Genomic DNA, 19,951 nt, shown 5'->3' with positions numbered 1-19,951 from the left:
ATTTATATAGAACTAAAAGCCATTCCTCAATAGACAAGCAGTCAAAGGATACGGGGCAGCTAGGTGGTACAATGGATAAAGTGCCAGGCCAGGAGTCATGAAACTCATCTTCCCGAGTTCAGATTTGGCCTCAGATGCTTCTTAGCTATGAGACCCTGGGTAAGTCACTTAATCCTGTTTGCCTAAGTTTTCACATCTGTAAAATAAGCTGGAGAAAGAAATGACAAACTACTCCAGTATTTCTGCCAAGAAAACTCCAAATGGAATTACAAAGAGTTGGACACAACAATGGATGTGAATACACAGTTCTCCAAAGGACAGTTGCAGACTGTTAAAAACATTCTGAAAGAAAGTTCCAAATCAATTAATTGGAGGAATACCCATTGATTGGGGAATGGTCAAACAAGTTGTGGTATATGATTGTAATGGAATATTACTGTGGTACAAGAAATGACGAGCAGGCTGATTTCAGGAAAAATCTGCAAAGAGTTATACGAACTGATGCAAAGTGAATTGAGCAGAACCAGGAGACTGTTATACACGGTAACAGCAATACTGTATGATGATCAACTGTGAATGACTTAGTTATTCTCAGCAACACAAAGATCCACAAAGGACTCATGATGCAAAATGTATATACCTCCAAAGAAAGAACTGATGGAGTCTGAATGCGAATCGAAGCATACTATTTTTCACTTTCTGTATTTGTGTGTGTGTGTTTTTTCCCCTTTAGGTTTGTGTCTTCTTTCACAACATGACTAATATGGTAATATGTTTTCATGATTGAGCATCTATAACCTATATCAAATTGCTTACCATCTTGGGGGGGCGGGGCGGGAAGTGAGAGAGAAGGGAGGAAGAAAATTTGGAACTCAAAATTTTAAAAAATGAATGTTAAAAATTGTCTTTACATATAACTGGGAAAAATAAATTTTTTTTTTAAAAAGAATACTCCAAATTGCTAATAATAAGGGAAATGCAAATTAAAACAACACTGAGGTTTCACCTTATATCCTACAAATTGGCAAAGATGTTAAAAGATGGAAATAGTCAATTCTGGAGGAGTTGGCTCAGATTCAATGTAGCTCAGCTTAGATTGAATCTGGCCTGCTTGTGAAAACAGGCATCACAAAGGGTGGGATTTCTTAAGACAACCCATTATGGTGAATCCCTAATAAACTTTGTCTTTTCCCTTGGCTGAGAAGGCTTGAGTCAAATTCTTTCGGCAGGATCTGGCATGTCAGTATTTTGGGGTCTCAAGCACCCCTAAAAACCTATGGTTCTCTTACTTATCATCATTTTGCTTAAACCTCTTCATTTTTTTGGTTCCCTGACCGGGAATATTGCTTATCTCAAGTTCTTCTCCAGCCAAGACGGGAAGGTGAGCCTCTCCCTATCCCAATCCCCTTCTCACTCTCCAAGCATTTTGGAGGTGCTTTTCGGGCCTGACTCCCTGACTCTCAGTAGGTCAGACAGCTGCTCGCTGTCTTGGACTCAGCCTGACACTCTCAGGATCTTGGTCCAGTGGTTTATGTTCGAGGCCATGGACCTGGGCACACCTTCTGAAGCATAGAGGACAAGGATGGATGCCCTATCCGAAAGTGTGCCCCCAATTTTCTCAAATCTCTCAGTGCTAGGGAATGGGAAAACCCCAGGTACCTTTTTGTGTTTATTTTTTCCTGTCTTGCTTTGTTTCTTTTTGAGGCTTACTCCCAGATCCTCCTTGCAGAGGAAGGGAAACCTCCTTGATCCCCCAAAATTCACCCTTGTGCTATCTTTTACAAAATTGGAAAAAATTTAAGTTCTCTAAAGAACTCAAAAGGAAAAAGCTGGTATACCTTTGCAATACTGCTTGGCCACAATATTGCCTAGAATGAATGCCATGAAGAGTGGCCTATTTTGGGGACTTTACAATATAATACTCTTTTACAGTTAGAATTATATTGTCAGCGAGAAAGAAAATGGACAGAAATTCCTTACATAATGACCTTCGTGGAGCTCTCTCCGAACCCCATTCTCAGAAAAGATTGTAAGATGCTCATAGCTAGAGCCCCCCACACAAATGGGCAATGGGGGTCAACAGGACATTTTGGATAACCCCCTCCTTATGGCCCCCAGGGCTTCAGCCCCAGGCCCTCTTCCTGCTCCCCAACCTCCCCAGAGCACCCTTGTTTCCGGTGCTCCCCCTTCCTTTGCCATATCCTCTTTCCCTTGGTTTCCTGTAGTACAACCCCTCTCTTTTCCTGCCTCCTTCACAGTCCCCTGTATCTCTTCCCTTGGCCCCTCCCCCCTTGGTGACTCCTGCTCAGGTCCCAGCCAAGGGTCTGGTTGAGGTGCCTCCCTCTGTGGCCCCTTCCCCTGAGGGGACCCCTACTCAGGTTCTGGCCTTAAGGCCTGCCCCTATTTCAGGCCCTGCAGTATCTACCACCATGGGCCCTACCCCCAAGGCAACCCCTACTCAGGTTCCAGCCTAGGGCCCTGCCCCCATGGCAGTACCTCCTCCCCTGGCCCCTCTCTCTGAGGTGGCTCCCACTCAGGTCTCTTTATCTCCCCTCTAACCCCTACCCTTCCTCAGGTACCAGCTGATCTCCCTTGCCATCTGGATCCCCTGGCCTTGCAGTCTAATACAGATCAGCCAGATCTCTCTCCCCAAGCTCCAGGCCCCACAGCGCCTTCAGGGCTTTTTCCCCTGAGGGAAGTGCCTGCCTCCTCTACTGAGACAAGGAGAGTGCATGTTTGATTCTCCATTTCGAATCTCATCCAAATTAAAGCAAAACTGGGGAGATACTCAGAAGATCCTGCTAAGTTTACTGAGAGTTTTAGGGATCTGTCCCTACAATTCGAACTTTCTTGGTATGATTTTCATATCCTTTTGTCTACCTGTTGTACCACTGAGGGGAAGAGGAGAATCTGGGAACACGCCCAAAAATTTGGGGATCATTTGGCTAGCGATAACCCCATAAAATACCCCCCAGGAACAGCTGCTGTTCCCACTAGTGACCCAGGATGGAATTATCAAAGGAGTGAGGATAGAGAAAAGAGAGACCATATGATAATTTGCCTGTTAGAAGGCCTAAGAACTGCATTTCTAAAGCAAATAAATTTTCAAAAAAGTAGGGAAGTTACTCAGGGAGAAAAGGAAAACCCTGCTCTTTTCCAAGCCCGGCTAGTAGAAGCTATTAAGAAGTATACAAATTTGGATCCTGATTCTATTGAAGGGGCAGCAATACTTAACATGTATTTCATTAATCAATCTGCCCCACATATTAGGAGGAAACCGTAGAAATTGGCAATGGAACCCCAAACACCTCAGGCCCAATTACTGGACATGGCCTTCAGAGTTTTCAACAATAGAGACCTGGTTGCAGCAGAGGAAAGAAAACGCAGGGAAAGAGCTAGAGACAGAAAACACGCTCAATTCTTGGCTGCTGCCATGGCCAGGAAAAGACACGAGGAGCGCCCCTCTAGGGGGCCCCCTTGGAGGAAGCCCTGGGACTTGGGCAGTGGGGAAATCTGCTTTCGATGCCACAAGGAGGGTCATTGGTCCAAGGAGTGCCCCTCTAGGGCACCTCCCTGGAGGAAGCCTCCAGGATCCACGCCTCCAGGACCTTGTCCAGCATGTAACCAGGAGGGACATTGGGAGAAGGATTGTCCCCGAGGTTGGAAAAGTGGTAGAGCCTCCTCCCAGTACCTCTCCTCCAGTCTTCTCAAGACTCGGAAGGAGGGGAAAGCCTGGGTCTTAGCAGTGCTCCCACTTTCTCCACCTCTGTCGTGGAGCCCTGGGCAAAATTGAGGCTGAAGGTAAGGTTACCCACTTTATCATGGCTATGTTCTCTTGTTTTAACTAATTGCTCTGGGCCTACACACCCCTCGACCCATCAGGTCATGGGCATCAAGGATCTGTTGTTTGAACACTCCTTCTCTGGCCCTGCCCCCTTGTTGAGAAGGCATCTGATGGTGAAATTGGGAAGCCAATTTTCTCTAGTTAAACCTCATAACTCCCTTTTCCCTCTGATCTCCCCATGTTCCCTCAGAGGTGTAGGAGAGGGTTGAGCCAATTGTTTGGGATCAGGGAATTCCTGGGCAAGCTACTTCTGCCACCCCAGCCATAGTTCCCCTCGATCCAATTAAGCCCAAGGCTTGGGAGGGACTGCAACCATTAACTGCTACTCAAGGCACTGACTCACTCCCTCTAGAATGGGGCCCTGACCAGACTAAAGCTTTTGGGACTTTGAAAACTAAACTGACCATCGCTCCTGCATTAGCTCTACCTAATCTAGGACAACCTTTCACTCAGTATGTTGATGAAAGGAGAGGAAGAGCTTTGGTAATCCTAATCCGGTCCTTAGGCCAGGCCTGTTTTTCAAAACAATTAGACTCCATGGCAGCTACAGCCACTCTAATTGAGGAAGCTTCTAAACCTCTAGCAGACCAGCCTTTAGAAGTTCTGACTCACCATCCAATCCAGAGCATCCTAGAAGCAGAGGGCCACCAGTGGCTGGATAGCCTCAGGCTCACCAAAAAATCAAACCTTGCTCTTAGATACCCCTGACCTAATTCTTTGGGTGTGCCACACACTTCTGAACCCCAAAGCAGTGTGGTACACAGAACAAGTGATATGGGGAGCTAGGTATGAAATAGTCATCTTTAATAATGTCCAGGGAAATTGTCCTTTCTCTATACTCCTATACTGTCTGTCTGGTTGTTTGCTTAACCTCCTTGCCAAGTTTGTCTCCTCCAGGCTCCAAGCCATCAACTTCCAGATGACTTCTCAGACTATGTACCCCCTGAACTGGACCCATCAAGGCAGGGACAGCTCTATGCCCCTTGCCAGCAGGAAGCAGTTTCAGAAGCTGAGATCTTTGTCCCTGACCCCAAAAGAATTTGGGTCCCATTTGTTCGAGGGGGGAATGATGAGGGTACAGTCTCTGGGAACCCCCTTGAATCTGGAATACAGTCTCTGGCAGCCCCCTTGAACTGTCCTTGAATCTTCCAACTAGATCTAACTAAGGCCATAAGCTTTACATTATCATTAGGCCCAAATCTCTACCTAGCCTTGCCCTTTATTGTCCAGCTACTTCCCACCCTCGATACTATCAATATGCATGCCTTCAGCTACTTTCCACTCTTAATTCCATTCTCTTGGTTGTTGGAGTCTGACCTCATCTCGTCCTCCTTAGACTCCTCCTCAAGACCCTCCCTAAAGCCCTCCTGTAGTCACCCCAGAACACCCCTCAATCCCTCCTATAATCTTTGTGTATATAATCTCCATCTTGCCTCCATGAAGGTGCTCAGATTCAATCTAGCTCAGCTTAGATTGAATCTGGCCTGCTTGTGAAAACAGGTGTCACAAAGGGTGGGATTTCTTAAGACAACCCATTATGGTGAATCCCTAATAAACTTTGTCTTTTCCCCTGAAAAAAAAAATTCTGGAGGAGATTAGTACGCTAGTGAATTGTTGATAGAGCTGTGAATTAATGCAATCATTTTGGAAAGCTATGTGGAATTATTAAAATAAAATAACTAAATTGTCTATATCATTTGACCAAGGGATTCTGTTACTAGGCATAAGACCCAAGCTGGCCATTGATACAAAGAAAGTCCCTATATACACCAAAATATTTATAGCTGCACCTTTGGTCGTAGCAAAGAACTAGAAGCAAAGATGATGCCCATCAATTGAAGAATGGCTAAATAGATTGTGGTACATGAAAATAATGGAATATTACTGTGCAATGACAAATGTGATGAATACAGAGAAGCATGGATAGAGTTACATAAATTAACATAAAATCAAGTTAGCAGAGTCAAGAAGAAGAGATACATAATCACTGTAACGTAAGTAGGAAAAAATCACCAAGAACTAAATTAAAAGTGAATGTTGCAAAATTATAAAGAATAAGCATGGCTCAAAAGAAGAGCTGTGAGAAAACAATCTACCCCACTTATTCAAAGAGGTGCTTAAGTGTTGAATATTGCACTTATTTTTAGATTTTTTCAATGTAATAATGTTTTCTCTCTTTAAAAAAACTATAAAATTACAATCTGTTACATGGGATGGCTTGCTGGTAGGGAGAGAAAGCAGGATAACTATGGAGGAAACTATGGTGATTTTTTTTTTAAAAAAAGACATCATTAAAACCTTTTATTTTTTTTAAGAAATTACTCAATTGATAACCCTTGGGTGCGTTGTGTTAAACAACAAGGTTAGTGCTCACTTAAACTTTATTTTTGTTGAATCTTTTTAAATTCTGGCTTTGCTTGAACCAAGTCTTCTGGGTCCGGTTTTACCTATGAGATTACAGTATCTCAGATCTAGAGCTGGAATGGTTCATCTAGTTCAACACCCTCATTTCGGAGATGAGGAAACTGAGGCCCAGAGAAGTTAATAGATTTGTCCAAGGCCACAAAGGCAAGTAAAGTAGAAGAACTGGGACTCTAAGTTCAGTGCTTTCTCTACTGTAAGACCACCCTTTGTTGTTTGTAGTCAGATGGGTGAATTCTAGGTTTGTAAAATCAATATAAACAATCCTGATAAGAAAGGACAGGATATCTGAGAAACTAATTCTGCATCTTCAGTAATCCTGATAGAAGTTATAGGGTTAGTTTTTGTCACCTTCTACCAAGGAGTGTTAGAACAAAAAACTCAAGTATTGATGCTCTGGGAAACTAATTCATGTTCTAACTTTACTATTTATTACTTGAGCAAATCACTTTATCTCTCTGGGCCTCCACTACCTCATCCTCATTCACCCTTCCTCTGGCCATCAGAATCCTTCTAGGCTGCTTCACTAGTCACACATAACTTGGAGAAGATAAGAATCACCAACTCTATTCCTTCTAGTGAGGTGGACAACCACCAGGCCTTCCCGTCTGTCCTTCTTCCTACACCCTCCAGACCCTTGTCATCTTTCCCATTGACATCTGTCATCTGGCCTATTGAGGTCAGCAAAGGACTCTGAGTCTTTGTATCTGCTCTGCAACTTCATTTGGACTGGAGGGAAGGAATTCTATTTGGTTGGAATTATTATAAGAGTAAGGTCCATAATGGTAATTTAATTAGTGTAAGCATTCCAACCAGGAGTTATCTAAAGAAAAATGGAAATTAGAAACTAGAAGGAAGAGATTTGAAGAGAGTGCAGGGAGGGAATATATACATATATACAACAGGCATGGTGCTAAGAGCTTTACAAATATTATTTCATTTGATCCTCACAACAGCCTGGCAAGGTTGCTATTATCCCCATTTTACAGTTCTGGAAACTGAAGCAGACACGTGTAACTCCTGTCCTAAACTCCATGGGTGTGGGACTCTCTCCTTATTAGTTGGGTTGAGTGCCCTGCCTTTTGTAAGGTAGAGTTGGTAAGAGGCAAAGAAGTGGGAATCCTGCTTTGAGACTATTCAAGTCATTCTTCTTTGAGTCTAGTATCCAGTCAGCTTCAAGAGAGAAGATGGAAAAATCCAACTCCACTTCAAATTGCTGAAGAAAAACACTCTGGGAAGACATGGGAGGAGTGAGAACTCTTCATCATGTCCCTATGCCTAGCTTGCTACTCTAGACTTCAAGAAGTTTCCCTTTGGGTGAGATCCAGGATCCTCTTTTTGGCTAAGCTGAATTACCTCACTTCTAATGGGAGAGCTCCTTCCCTTACTCTGTATTGTCTGGTAGATATTTCCATATGTGATTGTGGTTGTGGTTTGTCTTTTGTTCTTGAAGAGGACCATGACATCAGGGAGATGATGCCATGCCTTGCAAGTGAATTGCATTTAAGTGAGGCAGGGCTGTGCAAAGTCACCAGCCTCACTTTCTCCTCCGGAGCCATCTAGGTCTGCTGGTGAGATACAGATCAGGACAACTGGAGATGACCCAGGACGCAGCGGGAGACCTTAGCCTTTTTAAGCTAAGGTCTTTCTGAGTTCTCACTTTGACTGAGGCAGCACCCATTTGAGAGATTAAGGCTACATAAGAATGAAGTCCAGGTATGGCCCCTTTGATCCTCCTCCCAAAAAATCAAACTGAGAGGGGCAGACCCTTTGGGTCTTCTGTGTATACCTTCTCTGAATCTGTGAGCTGGATTCCATAGGTTGCACCTGGAGCACATCCTACATCTCACTCAAGCAATGAGAACACCCCTGTTCTCTTGCTGAGTTCCAGCCTCAACTAATCCTTGTAAATCAAGGTCATTTCCAGTGTCTCATTTTGTTGGTCTGAGGCAGTTCCCATTCTATCGCTAAGGGTTACATAAGAATTGAGACAGAACATGGCCTAAGGATTCACTATCACAAAAATATCTGTGTGGGAGGAAAAGCTCTGCCAAGTTTTATAATTTGTAGAAATCAGTTGCTATTTAAACTCATCTTAAGCCATCAAAATCTCAACTGTGGGTCTTATAAGGCTTGAGCTGTTTTTTTTTTTGTTTTGTTTTGTTTTTTTATTGGCCATTCAGTAAAAGCCTAAACTGATCTGGGCTTAAAGGTATAGTCAGTCTGCTGGAAAGAGTTATTCTTTTGATTTGAAAGAAATTGGCTTCTAAAATCAAGTAATTTCCCTTCTCTGTAATTTCATGATCACCAAATAATCTTTTGCTTCATCAGTTATCTAACTTTTCTAGATAAGTTCTTTGATGCTGGAAAAGCAGATGATCTGGCCAGAGAACTTGAATATTTAGAAAACGAAAAAATACTAGCATTTTTTATAAATTAGTAAACTGGCATTCCTGCTTACAAATCAATTTCTTGTGGGTTTGGTTATTGTGAATCAATGACAGCTCCTGATCTCCCCTGGGTGAAATGATAAAATCAAGGACTTTACCCTTGCTAAAGCATCCCGTTGTGCCAGAAAAAGCACTGGAGTAGGAGTCAGAAGACCCAGGTTCTAATTCCACTTGGGACATTAACTCTCTCTTCGACCTCAGGCAAGTCATTTTTACCTGAATGGGTCTCAATTTTCTCCTCAATAAAATTATGTTTGAAATAAATTTTGGTTGAAAAGTTGCTTTTCAGTTCTAACAGGCATTGAACCCCTAAGCCTTATGGACCCACATCAAGCAGTAACTTTGGAGGTCACAGTAAACTGATACAGCACAATACTAAATGGTACTGACTTGTAGAAATAAGCTAAAAGTGGAACTAGTTAAATTCGATACAGCACTTTACATTTTTATGGCGCTTTAAAAAGTAACCATCTTCACAGTCCTTGCTTTGGCCCTCGGTCTCTTGCCCAGTAGACAGATTGCGGTAGTCTGAATATCAGAAGCAGCAGGAAATGAAAACCCTAATGTCGCGTAACCTGGCAGATGAACCTGGAAACTAGACTGCGGAGTCAAGGTTAGTCTGAAGGGTCAGTCTGAAGTTGTCAGAACTAGCCGAGTCATAAGGAGACACTTGGTTCACTTTTCTCCTTTAACTGATTGGCTAATTACAACGGTGGAGATTTTTGATTGGCTGAATCTAAAAGAGTCTGTACTGACCCCCAGAGGATTTACGCCTAGGTTTTTGTAGAGTTCTTCTTTCTCCTAAGAGGGCACCGAACTTGCCGAACTTGCTGATTGTGCCTGAGTCTGCTGCTGCGCTATAAGTGAGTCTTTGCTGCCCCGCTTTTCCCCCAAGGCTTGTTGTGTATGAGCTTCAAGTTTCTTTCCTTCTCTGTGAAACTCTAGTCCTAATCCACTCTCGCCTCCTGTCTCGGTTCTCTTTCTAATCCTTTCTCTGAGCTTCTTTCCTCAATCCTCACCTCAAGGATGGGGAGATTTGGGTGCAATCGCCCGAAGGGATTGGGAGGGAGAGGCTGATTGTAAAGCTGAAGACATCTCCCTACGCCACCTCCCACTTTCTCTAACTTCTTCTCCCGTCAGTCTTTTACAGGATTCTGCCCCTGGATCTTTTCCCTTCTAGGGATGCCTAGGATAGGTCTCACCACGTGCCTCTCCCGGAGTCAAAATTCACTCCACGGGTTCCCGAGCTCCTACGGAGCGGAACTGCGGTCTCAGCTGCCCCTCCACCCCTGCTGGGTTCGGCAGCCCGAGCGCCAGCACCCGAAGAAACGGGTGGTATTCGCTGACGTGAAGGGGCTGCCTCTGATCACCGTGCACAATTTTTCTAGTGATGTTATAAATCCTAAAGAAGAGCTGCCGCCCCTGAGCAGGATGTTGCAGCTGATGCCAGCCCGACCCACGGAGGCGCCCAGCTATGCCCTTGGTTTTTCTCAGCCCTTGGATGACTACAGTCGCTTCTGTTGGTGCCTGGAGGCCCAGAAGGTGTGCCTGGAACAGTGTGCCATCCAGGGACGCTTCTTGCAAGGTACAGTTCAGGTGCACAATCTGGGATATGAGAAGATTGTGCAAATGCGCATCACTTTCGATGCCTGGACTTCTTACCTTGATGTGCCCTGTGTTTATGTGACTCCTCTTTTCAGAGGTGAAATAGACATCTTCACTTTCCAGGTGGCATTGCCGAGTGGTCCCCCTGGCCCAGCTGGCACCATCCAGTTCTGCTTCTCTTTTCAGTGTGCTCAGCGGCTTTACTGGGACAATAATCAGGGTTGTAACTACCACCTGAAGCCCTCAGATGGACTTCTGCGCCCTGTTAGTGATCATAGTTCTGAATCTCCCCTTTAAGCCTCCACAGATGGGCTGCCTATTTTCTTTGCCGACATCTAGAGGTTCTTCCTCTGACTAGCAGAGCTTGTACTTGGTCTGGGGTATGAAGCATGTTTTCTTTCCAGTGGTTTCAACTTTTTCTGCTACTAGTTACAGTAAGACCAATAAATAGCTGAACTAAGTTACTAACTGGCCATAGAATTCAAGTGCTGTTCGTTCTGCTCCCACAAAACTGGAACCACCTTCCTGGCTTTTGTGTGAGGTTATGAGTGTTGTTTTAAAATGTGAAGCTTCCTTTAGAAAGACACTGGCAGTACTGTTCTTTTGCAGAATTTTAGTGTTGATCTTAAACTGGAGGAGGGGGGAATTTTCAGTTAATGTTTTAATTACCTGTATACTCTTAATAGAGGCAGCTGTGTGGCTTAGTGTATAGAGCATTGGGCCTGGAGTCAGGAAGGCTGGAGTTCAAATGTGATCTCCTATGCTTCCTAGCTGTGTGACCCTTGGTAAATCACTTAACCTCTGTTTGCCTAAATCCATAGAGAAGGAAATGGCAGACCACTTCAGTTTCTTTGCTGAAAGGAATGACTTAAATAACCATTAGAGATCCAGGGTTTTTTCCCTTTTTTCCTTCCCTTTCATCCTCTACCAGGTTAAGCCAGGATCTGAAGGACTTTGCTGATAACAAGATTGGATTAACTTTCTCCTCAATCTTGTTCAGACTCCACTATGTGGGGAAACCCACTGTGTTCCACTCAGGCTTGGATAGGGGGAGTAGACACTTTGTCTAGATTGCTCAAGGCTAGGGTGGCCTGGGAGTAAGAGGGACATAATTACTTATATCCAGGTCCATCTCACATTAATAATATCCATTCTCTCATTAATTGTTAACCAATCAGAGTTGATTGCCACATGTTGGGAACACCCCCGCTCTTCCAAGTGCAGATGGAGCATCAAGAAGCCTCTAAAAGCTGTCTTTGGTTCATGAGAGATGGCCAAATGACCAATCCTTTTATTAATTATCACTAGCAGTAATTAATAAAATGATTACCCAGAAACTATGTCTCTTGGACTTTGTATAAGTCGCATTACCAAGAAAAACCCCATGACAATATTGGTGTGCTCTGGTCCACAGAGTCAGGAAGAGCTGGACACAACTGAACAACAATAACAACATACTCTAGTACAAAGTGTCTATAGGGAAAAGGGTGCTTTCTGGTCTTCATACTAATGACTAGAAAGGCAGAGAATGTAAGCGTGCTGAGTCCCGCTCTATTCCTTGTGCTATTACATTTGTGGTAATTTTAAATATTTTTCTTGCTCCTAAGCATTCTTCCTCTACCTATAGGAGGATTTATTTTTTAAAAATTCAGCTGTTTGTGAAAGGGTAATTTAAATCTGCCTCTTACCTTCACATCTCAACTTTGTCTTTCTCTCGATTAAAAGATGGTATTTAAAATGGAAAAATATCTATTTAATAATTTATTCTATTAAAATAATTTATCTAAAGTTGCAATTCATGTAATATGCCAATGTACTTGGCACCACTGTGATTCTAGTGAAATATCTTAGGCTATTTGAACTCCGGAAAAACTTTTCCAAGTTTGACTGATGATGTTAAGAGCTTTAATAAAAGTTATTTTCCTATACCTTGTCTGATTACTTGACTTGTCCTACAGTTGCTGGTAGAAGTTAAATGCTTCATGAATGCTGTTATTTGCAACGGTTGGGAAAGTTATGGCAATGATGAGCAAGCTGCAATGGTTTTTATTTCTCTGACTAAACTGCCCCCAGCAGGTTCACTTGCAGTGTACAACAAGCCCTATCAGTCTACCTAGGAACATTTCTCCCCCCATTCCCTCATCCCTGCCTGTGTCTTTCAATTTTGACTCCCCTGAAAGAAACCGGGGCAAATTATGTGTCCATCTGCAAGTCTGAAGCAATATTTCATTGTTAAGAGTAATGGAAATAATAAGGTAACCATAAGCTGGTAGCCAGGTTTGAACAGTAAAATTCGCGTGGCTCTCTATAGCTCCTCAAAGTACTGAGACTTCAGTAAGAGTTGTATCTCTTCTGGCTAAAGTCCTACTTTCCATAAATTAATTACTTATATATTAAGAAACCACAGTGTGCACATAGTGAAAAGAAGACATAGTCCTTGACCTCTTGGAACTTTTTTTAAATTGGTTTTATTTTTTAATTAAATCTGTTTTCAGTTAACAAGTATTTATTTTTTCTCTTTCCCACCTCCCTTCCATTGGGGTGGAAACCTTTAAATAAATATAGTCAAGCAAAACAAAACCCACCTTGGTTATATCTAAAAATGTGCATCTTTATCTTAGTCTATCACCTCCTTGTGAGAAGGTGCATTGTCCACAATCAGCAGGAGCTTCAATTCTGAGAGAAGACAAAATCAACCAAAAGAACATATTTTGTGTGCCTTTAAAAATATCCTGAGATGATATATCATCTTTCAGAATATAAAATAAATAAATGCACATAAATCACCTGCATTTTTGTGCTTTGCCTACAAAAGTCAGCAGGAAGAGATAAAAAGAGGCCCAGTAGAGGAGGTAACAGAGGTGAGAAAAGTCCAGCAGGGTTAATGGCAGAAATATGCTGTGATACCCAGCAGGGAGTAAGGCTCAGCAGAAAAGAATAGTGTAATGGCACTGCCAGAAAATATGGGCATCTCTGCAGTGCCAGAAGTATAAATTGCAACTCCATGAATGTTACCAACATATGTGGCAGTTTTATGCAACCCTCACATATACATTCCTGTAAAATAATACTTTTCCCATATTTCCTGATGCACTCTTAAGCTTGTCTATTAGCTGAATATGCCTAGTATTTCTATGGGTACCCCTTAACTTCTGGATAGTGGAGGGATTATTAGTTTTGTGAGCAAGGGAATAATGACTCATTAGGAATAATAACTTAGGAAGGAGTGATTCTTTAGGGAGATTAATATGGGAGTGGAATGAGAGAAGAGATTTGAGGCAAAGTGGACACGTGCCGGGCTGTTACCATAGTCTAGTAATAGTTCAATCATGTTAACAGTCTGAGCTACGGTGATGAATTGTTAACACTAGAAAAAAAGGAAATTGTGAGAGGAAATTGGGAGAGTTTGGCGGTGAAGATTTTGAGGCAGGTTTTTAAAGTGGTGATCACAGTGAGAAGTCAGAAAGATCAAATTGTTTATATGTGATTGAAGGAAGATGATACTTTCAGTGTAAGAAACATTGAGTTTGAGGTGAAAATGTATTATCCAAGTAGACAACAATTCCATAGAAATCTGTTTGACCATGTTACTTCTTTGTTCAAAAACCTTCACGTGCTTATCAGCACCTCTAAGATGGGTTCTTAGCACTTTTTGCGTCATGAATCCCTTTTGGCAGTCTAATGAAACCTATGTGATACCTCAGAATAATGTTTTCAAATGCACAAAATTTTTAAGATTACATAGGAAACCAATAATGTTTAAATACAATTGTCAATGTATTTTAAAGTTAATGAACACCAGGTTATAAAAACCCTTGCTCTAAGATAAAATACAAACTCTTTAGCCCAGCAACTAAGGCCTTCCTAAATCAGGCTCCAATCCCCCTTTCCTGCCTCAACTTCATCCATCTTAATGAAGCCTTTGCTGTAGCCCAGAACCATAACTAGGGGGTGTGGCAATGAGCTTTTCCCAGCGCTGAAATTTAAAGCATGATAACATTCAGAATCCCTTCATTTCAAAGGTAGAAGAGACTTCTGTGGGCAGATCTGAAGTCAAACCAAGATCTGAAGAATTTCCTCTACAACACACCTAACAGAGTTATTCATCCTTTGCTTGAAGACACATTTTGGCCAGAAATCCTGAGGGTCTTCCCCTCCTAAAATGAATTTTTTTTTTGTCTTTTACTAGGCCACTCTTTGCCTCATTTCTTATCTAGTCTTAATCACTGAATGGGCATTGCCTCAGTCAAACTGAGACCTGTTAAAGACCTTAGCTTAGAAAGGCCAAACTTTCCTGCTGCACCCTGGGTCATGTCTAGTCATCCTCATCTATATCTTAGCACTGGACCCAGAGGACTGGAGGAGAAAGTGAGGCTGGTGACTTTGCACAGCCCTCTCTCACTTAAATCCAACTTCCTTGCAAATCATGGCATCACCTTCTTGATATCATGGTCTTCTTCAAGAAGGAAGGACAAAACAGCAAACTATGAGAATTTACTACCTTTTTTATTGGTTAGTCAACGAGCACTTATTAAGTACTTACTTTGTGCCAGGCACTGAGTTAAGGCCTGAGGATACAAAGAAAAGCAAAAAAAAAAAAAAGTCTCTGGCCTCAAGGAGCTTAGAATCTAATGAGGGAGACAAACATATACAAACAAGTTATATGTAGGATAAATAGGAAATAATTAACAGAGGCAAGGCACTAGGATTAAAGGGGATTGGAAAAGGCTTCCTGCAGAAAGCGGGATTTTAGCTGGGACTTGAAGGAAAGTGAGGAAGGATGAGGAAGGACAGCATTCAAGGCACGAGGGAGCTGAGAGAATCAGTGTCTTTACTGTAGGGACAGCCAAGAGACCAGCGTCACCGGACTGAAGAGTAATGAGGAGATGGGGTGGGGGTGGGGGTGTATAAGAAGACTGGAAAGATAGGGAAGGGGTTAGGTTATGAAGGGCTTTGAATGCCGAAGGATTTTATATTTCATCCTGGAGGGGAGAGGGAGCCGCTGGATGACTTTCCTGAACAGGGGGTGGCAGAGCCACCCCTGTGCTTTAGGGAAATCACTTTGGTAGCTGAATGGAGGCGGGATCAGAGGGGGGACAGGCTCGTGGCGTGTAAACCAGGCAGCAGGCTAATGCACTAGTCCAAGCCTGAGAAGACGAGGGCCTGGACGCTAGGAGGTGTACTGAGACACGCCGCAAAGGTGGACCCTACGGACCGGGACAGAGGCAGTGAGGAGCGGGGCTGGGCTGGGGGCGCTGGGTCCCGCGGGATAGGTGAGGATTTCCGTTTGAGACGCAGATAGGCAGTGGGAGGAGTGACACAGCTCAGCCTGCCTGAGAGGGCTGGCGCTGGGTAAACAGAGTCATCGGTGTAGCAATGATGGATCGAATGCAAAAGCTGGTGAGATTACCCAGTGAAACAGTATAGAGGGAGGGGGCCTGGGCCCACAAACGCAAAGCAAGCTTTATACAGAATAAATAGAGATAATGAAGAGAGGAAAGGCACTGGAATGAGGAGGGGGGAGGGTAGGTTTCCTGTAGAAGCCGGGATTTTGCTTGGGGCTACCTTCTTCTCTAGAGAAAGCTGACCACCCCGGGGGCCAAGGTCACCCGGTCAGGCCCGGCTTCCTCTTTCCATGCCCGGCCTCTGTCCCCTGAAAAGCGGCGGGGGAGGTAATCCGAGAAGAGTGTAGGCAGAAAGGGAGAGGGCCCAAGACTGATAGGGAGGGGGCTGCGGGGGACGCCAGGCCTAGGCAACCGCCGCCGCCGCCGCCGCCGCCCCGGGCCTGGAATGAAGCGGGCGCGCGCCTCCCGATCGATCACCGCCTTTTAGCCAATAGTTGTCCCGCTAGGGGGCGACTCCGGCTCTAGCCCCGCGCTCCAGGAAGACCGCTCGAAAGGCGCACCCGCCCGCCGGCGGCGTTGGTGACGTCAGCACCGCTCTCCCTCCCTCTGCGCGCGCCCCGAGCTGGAAAGAAAGGGGGCGGGGGGGGCGGGGCGTCACGTCAAAGCGGCGTAGACAAAGGGCAGGCGGGCGCGTGCGCACATGCTCGCCACCTCGTCTCCGGCCGGTGGTGGGGGAGGTACCGTGAACAGAGGGAGCCTCAGGACCAGGACTTGGACCCCGGTGCCGCACGGCCGGTGAGTATAACCTGGCCCGACCTCTGCCCTCTCAATATCGGTAACCGCCAGAGGAACAGAGAACGAGGCTGGGGAGAGGGAGGGTCAGGGGTCCGGCGTGGGTTAAAGGCCGGGACTAGGTTTTCGGGGGCCTCCCCTGCCGGCTGTGGAGCTCGGGAGACACCATCGTGATCCCCCTGGGGTTCCCGGCGTGGAACATTCCAACCTCCCCCTTCCTTCTTGGAGTGGAATCTTCCTCTCCTGCCGGAGCTGCCTGTGCAGCCGGAGCCTGGGCTCCCGCATCCACGCTGGATGGGGAGGCGCTCTCTGCTGAGCCGTCCAATGGGGAAAGGATTTCCCTCCTCCCCCATCCCCCCGCCCACCTTCTCTCCTCTTCCACTCTTCCCCCTCCGGATGGACTCTCCTGCCGTCTCCTCCCCATCTCCTCGGAAATCCTACGCTGTATTGTTCCATTCTACGTGTCCTCGCCCTTCCTCCCAGCCTGCATTTTCTTTTTCCTCATTCTCTGGTTGCACGGGAGGAAAAGGGGAGAAAAGAAGGGAAAGGAGAGAAAGTGTTCCTTTCCTTTTCTTTGCCCTGGACCCTAAAAAGCTATTCACTGCTCTCCACTTGGGCATCTCCTCCCTGGGAAAGTTGGGGGGCCCAGTCCAGGAATCAGGGAATCCTCCGGCCTGGGGGTCTCAAGTGTGTCCCCCAATCTTATGGCCTGCAGGCCCTTGGAGATAGGTTTTTACAGTTTTCGAGAGGAAGAGTTTTGCCTTTTGCTATGAGGGCATGTACAGTCCGGGAACGTATTACTGTCACATGCTTCACACTGCTTATTTTTTTGTGATGCATATCTTGTAGTTGACTGCATGTCTTAGAGCTCTTTTTTCTAGCTTGGTGCTTTACCTGAAGATTTTGTTTTCACTGATAGTTTTGACTAATTAAACATTATGTGTGTGTGTATCTGAGTAGACACATATCTCTATATTCTCTGTGTTTCATATTTTGTAGTTGACTATCTTTTAGTTCCTTAGAATTTGTTTCTTTCACTGTTAAGTTTGCCAAAATTTGGAAGTCCTAAGGGTAGGTACTTACCTCTGCTTAATCAGTTTCATAACCCATATGAAACTGTTTAATCTGCCTATGTAAACTTGGTAACACGTCTTGTAATAATGCTAGTCCAGTCTTTTTTTAGGGAGGAAGGCAGGGCAATTGGGGTTAAATGACTTGCCCAAGGTCACACAGCTAGTAAGTGTGTCAAGTGTCTGAGGTCAGATTTGAACTCAGGTCCTCCTGATTCCAGGACCAGTGCTCTATTCGCTGGGCCACCTACCTGCCCCCCCCCCCCCAAGTCTTCTTTTCACCCGGACAAAGGTGAACCCTTTCTTGTGAAAAGTGTTATGGGGGAGGGGAGAGAGAGAGAGAGAGAGAGAGAGAGAGAGAGGGAAATCCTAATCCTGTCCTTGTGTGGTGTAACTTTATCAGTGTCTTAAATGCAGTTTCCAGATATGATCCTTTTAACTTTAGATAATAGAATGGGAGAAACTCCAAATCAGAGTGATAGAGGACACTAAAAGGATAAGGGTTTTTCATTCTGGAAAGACAGAGGCATAGAGAGATGATCTGAGTCTCTAAAATTATGGAAAGTGTGAAGAGCAGCTTCTAATCCCTCGAGGCCAGCCTTGAAGTCTTTCACTTTCCTCATACTGACTCTGTGATCCTGGGTAAGTCATTTCATCTCTTGGTGTTCCAGACAACTAACTAAGACTATAAATTGGAGAGAACTTGCCAACCTACGCTGGTAGCAGAAGTTTCTCACCTAGAATCCTATACTGATGAAATGACAAATCTGGTAACAAAACAGAAACTTTAAAGGTGTATTTTGTTGTTTAGTCATTTTTTTTTCAGTTGAATCTGACTGTGACCTCTTTTGGGGTTTTCTTGGCAAACATACTGGAATACTTTGCCGTAACCCTCTCCAGCTCATTTTATAGATGAGGAGACTGAAGCAAAGGGTTAAATGACTTGCCCAGGGTCACACAGCTAGTACATGCCTCGGACCAGATTTGAACTCAAGGCTTCCTGATTCCATGCCTGGGGCTCTGTCCACCTTGCTACCCAGCTGCCTTCAGAGGTATATGCCTAGATGAAATTCACCAAAAATCCCATAATACTAGAACTAAGGAGCATCCCTGGACGTTTTAAAGAACAGTATCTAGAAAGAGAAATATCTAGGATCAATAAAAAGTAATACCTTATGTGTCTTAGCATAAAGATTTAGAACTCGTGGAGACTTGTCTGGGGCAGCATAGTCACACAAAGAGTATCAATCAGTGTTTATTAATTGTCAGCAGGTATTTATTCTATTGGGGAAATATAATAGATACAATGTTATACAAAGTTAATGTCAGCAGGGGCCATAGGGAAGCACTGGCCAATTTATGAATTAGGAGAGGGTTTATGTAGGAGGCCTGAGCTGATCTTGGAAGGGGGTTAGGGATTCTGAGAAGCAGAGGTGAGGAGGGAGTGCATTCAGTGGCATGAGGATCAGACAGAAATACGAAAGCACTGAAACAAGAGGTGAAATGTCATGTGTGAGGAACAGCTGGGAGGCCAGTTTGACTGAAGCACACATGAAAGGGAAGAACGTGTGATGAGTCTGGAAAGGTAGGCTGGGGCCACATGATGAACATGCTTTAAATGCCAAACAGGAATTTGTATTTGCTTGAAGAGGCAATAAGGAACCACTGGAGCTTCTTGAGCAGAGTAGTGACAGGATAGAGGCTCATGCTTTAGGAATGTCTCTGGCAACTGTGTAGGGTGTAGATTAGAGGAAGGAGAGACTTGGAGCAGGAAGACCATTTAAGAAGGTATTGTTAGAGCCCAAGGTAGAGGTGATGAGGGCCTATGATAAATGAGGGTGGTCTTGTGAGTGCAGAGAAGGGGATGGGGTGGCTGCAGGAGGTGTGTAAGTAGAATCACCAAGACTTGGCAGCTAATTGGACATGTGATGTCAAGGGGAATGAGAAGTCAAGGATCACTCCAAGGTTGTAATTTGCATACTTGGGTGACTGTAAGGATGGTGCTACTCTTGACTATCAGTCAACAAGCATTTATTAACAGCATATGCCAGACCACTGGGCTAAGAACTGGGAATACAAAGAAAGGGGAAAAAAACTCCTTGAGGGCAAGGAGTGCACCTTATTGGGGGGGAGAAGGCACGGCAGCAACATGTAAACAAATGGGTACATACAAGATAAATACAGAGTAGATAGACCTTACAGTGATCATGTGGAGGAAGGTACTAGAAACTGGGGGAGAAGATACAGGAAAGCCTCATGCAGAATGTGGGATTTGAGTTGGTTCTAGAAGACAGTTAAGGAAACTTAAAGTGGAGGTGAGGGGGCAGAGCCTTCCAGGTACAGGAGATGGAGTGTCCTGTTTGAGAAACTACTGCACATATGTATGCCAGTGTAGGAAGGGGAGGGGTAATGATAAACTTTAAA

The 19,951-nt window shown here is 44.4% G+C and overlaps 2 protein-coding genes across 5 annotated transcripts in view; both read left to right on the top strand.

Annotated features, from left to right (window-relative positions):
- The first annotated feature begins 9,524 nt into the window (after positions 1-9,524).
- On the top strand, positions 9,525-11,052 carry LOC118844810 (protein phosphatase 1 regulatory subunit 3C-like). The gene is made up of 2 exons (XM_036752800.1): positions 9,525-9,578; positions 9,856-11,052. Exon 2 carries the CDS (start codon positions 9,898-9,900, stop codon positions 10,615-10,617), a length of 720 nt encoding a protein of 239 aa, XP_036608695.1. The 5' UTR covers positions 9,525-9,578; positions 9,856-9,897; the 3' UTR covers positions 10,618-11,052.
- A 4,557-nt stretch (positions 11,053-15,609) lies between these two features.
- Positions 15,610-19,951, top strand: part of GPAT4 (glycerol-3-phosphate acyltransferase 4) — a 40,550-nt gene continuing 36,208 nt past the window's right edge. Inside the window, exon 1 of one of the 4 annotated variants that reach the window (XM_036751002.1) lies at positions 15,610-15,720. The gene's annotated coding sequence lies outside the window, so the exon portion shown is untranslated. Of the gene's footprint in view, positions 16,461-19,951 lie in introns of all 4 variants that reach the window. The other 3 variants (XM_036751001.1, XM_036751004.1, XM_036751003.1) reach the window with 3 other exon arrangements.

Source organism: Trichosurus vulpecula, chromosome 3 (genome assembly GCF_011100635.1).
Source record: "Trichosurus vulpecula isolate mTriVul1 chromosome 3, mTriVul1.pri, whole genome shotgun sequence".
NCBI lineage: Eukaryota > Metazoa > Chordata > Mammalia > Diprotodontia > Phalangeridae > Trichosurus > Trichosurus vulpecula.
Note: the sequence above shows the minus strand (reverse complement) of the source record. Positions and strands in the feature narration are given on the sequence as shown.

What these genes read in the sequence shown, in the direction of transcription:
- LOC118844810 (XM_036752800.1), top strand. Translation starts at nt 9,898, where the DNA reads ATGCCTAGGATAGGTCTCACCACGTGCCTCTCCCGGAGTCAAAATTCA.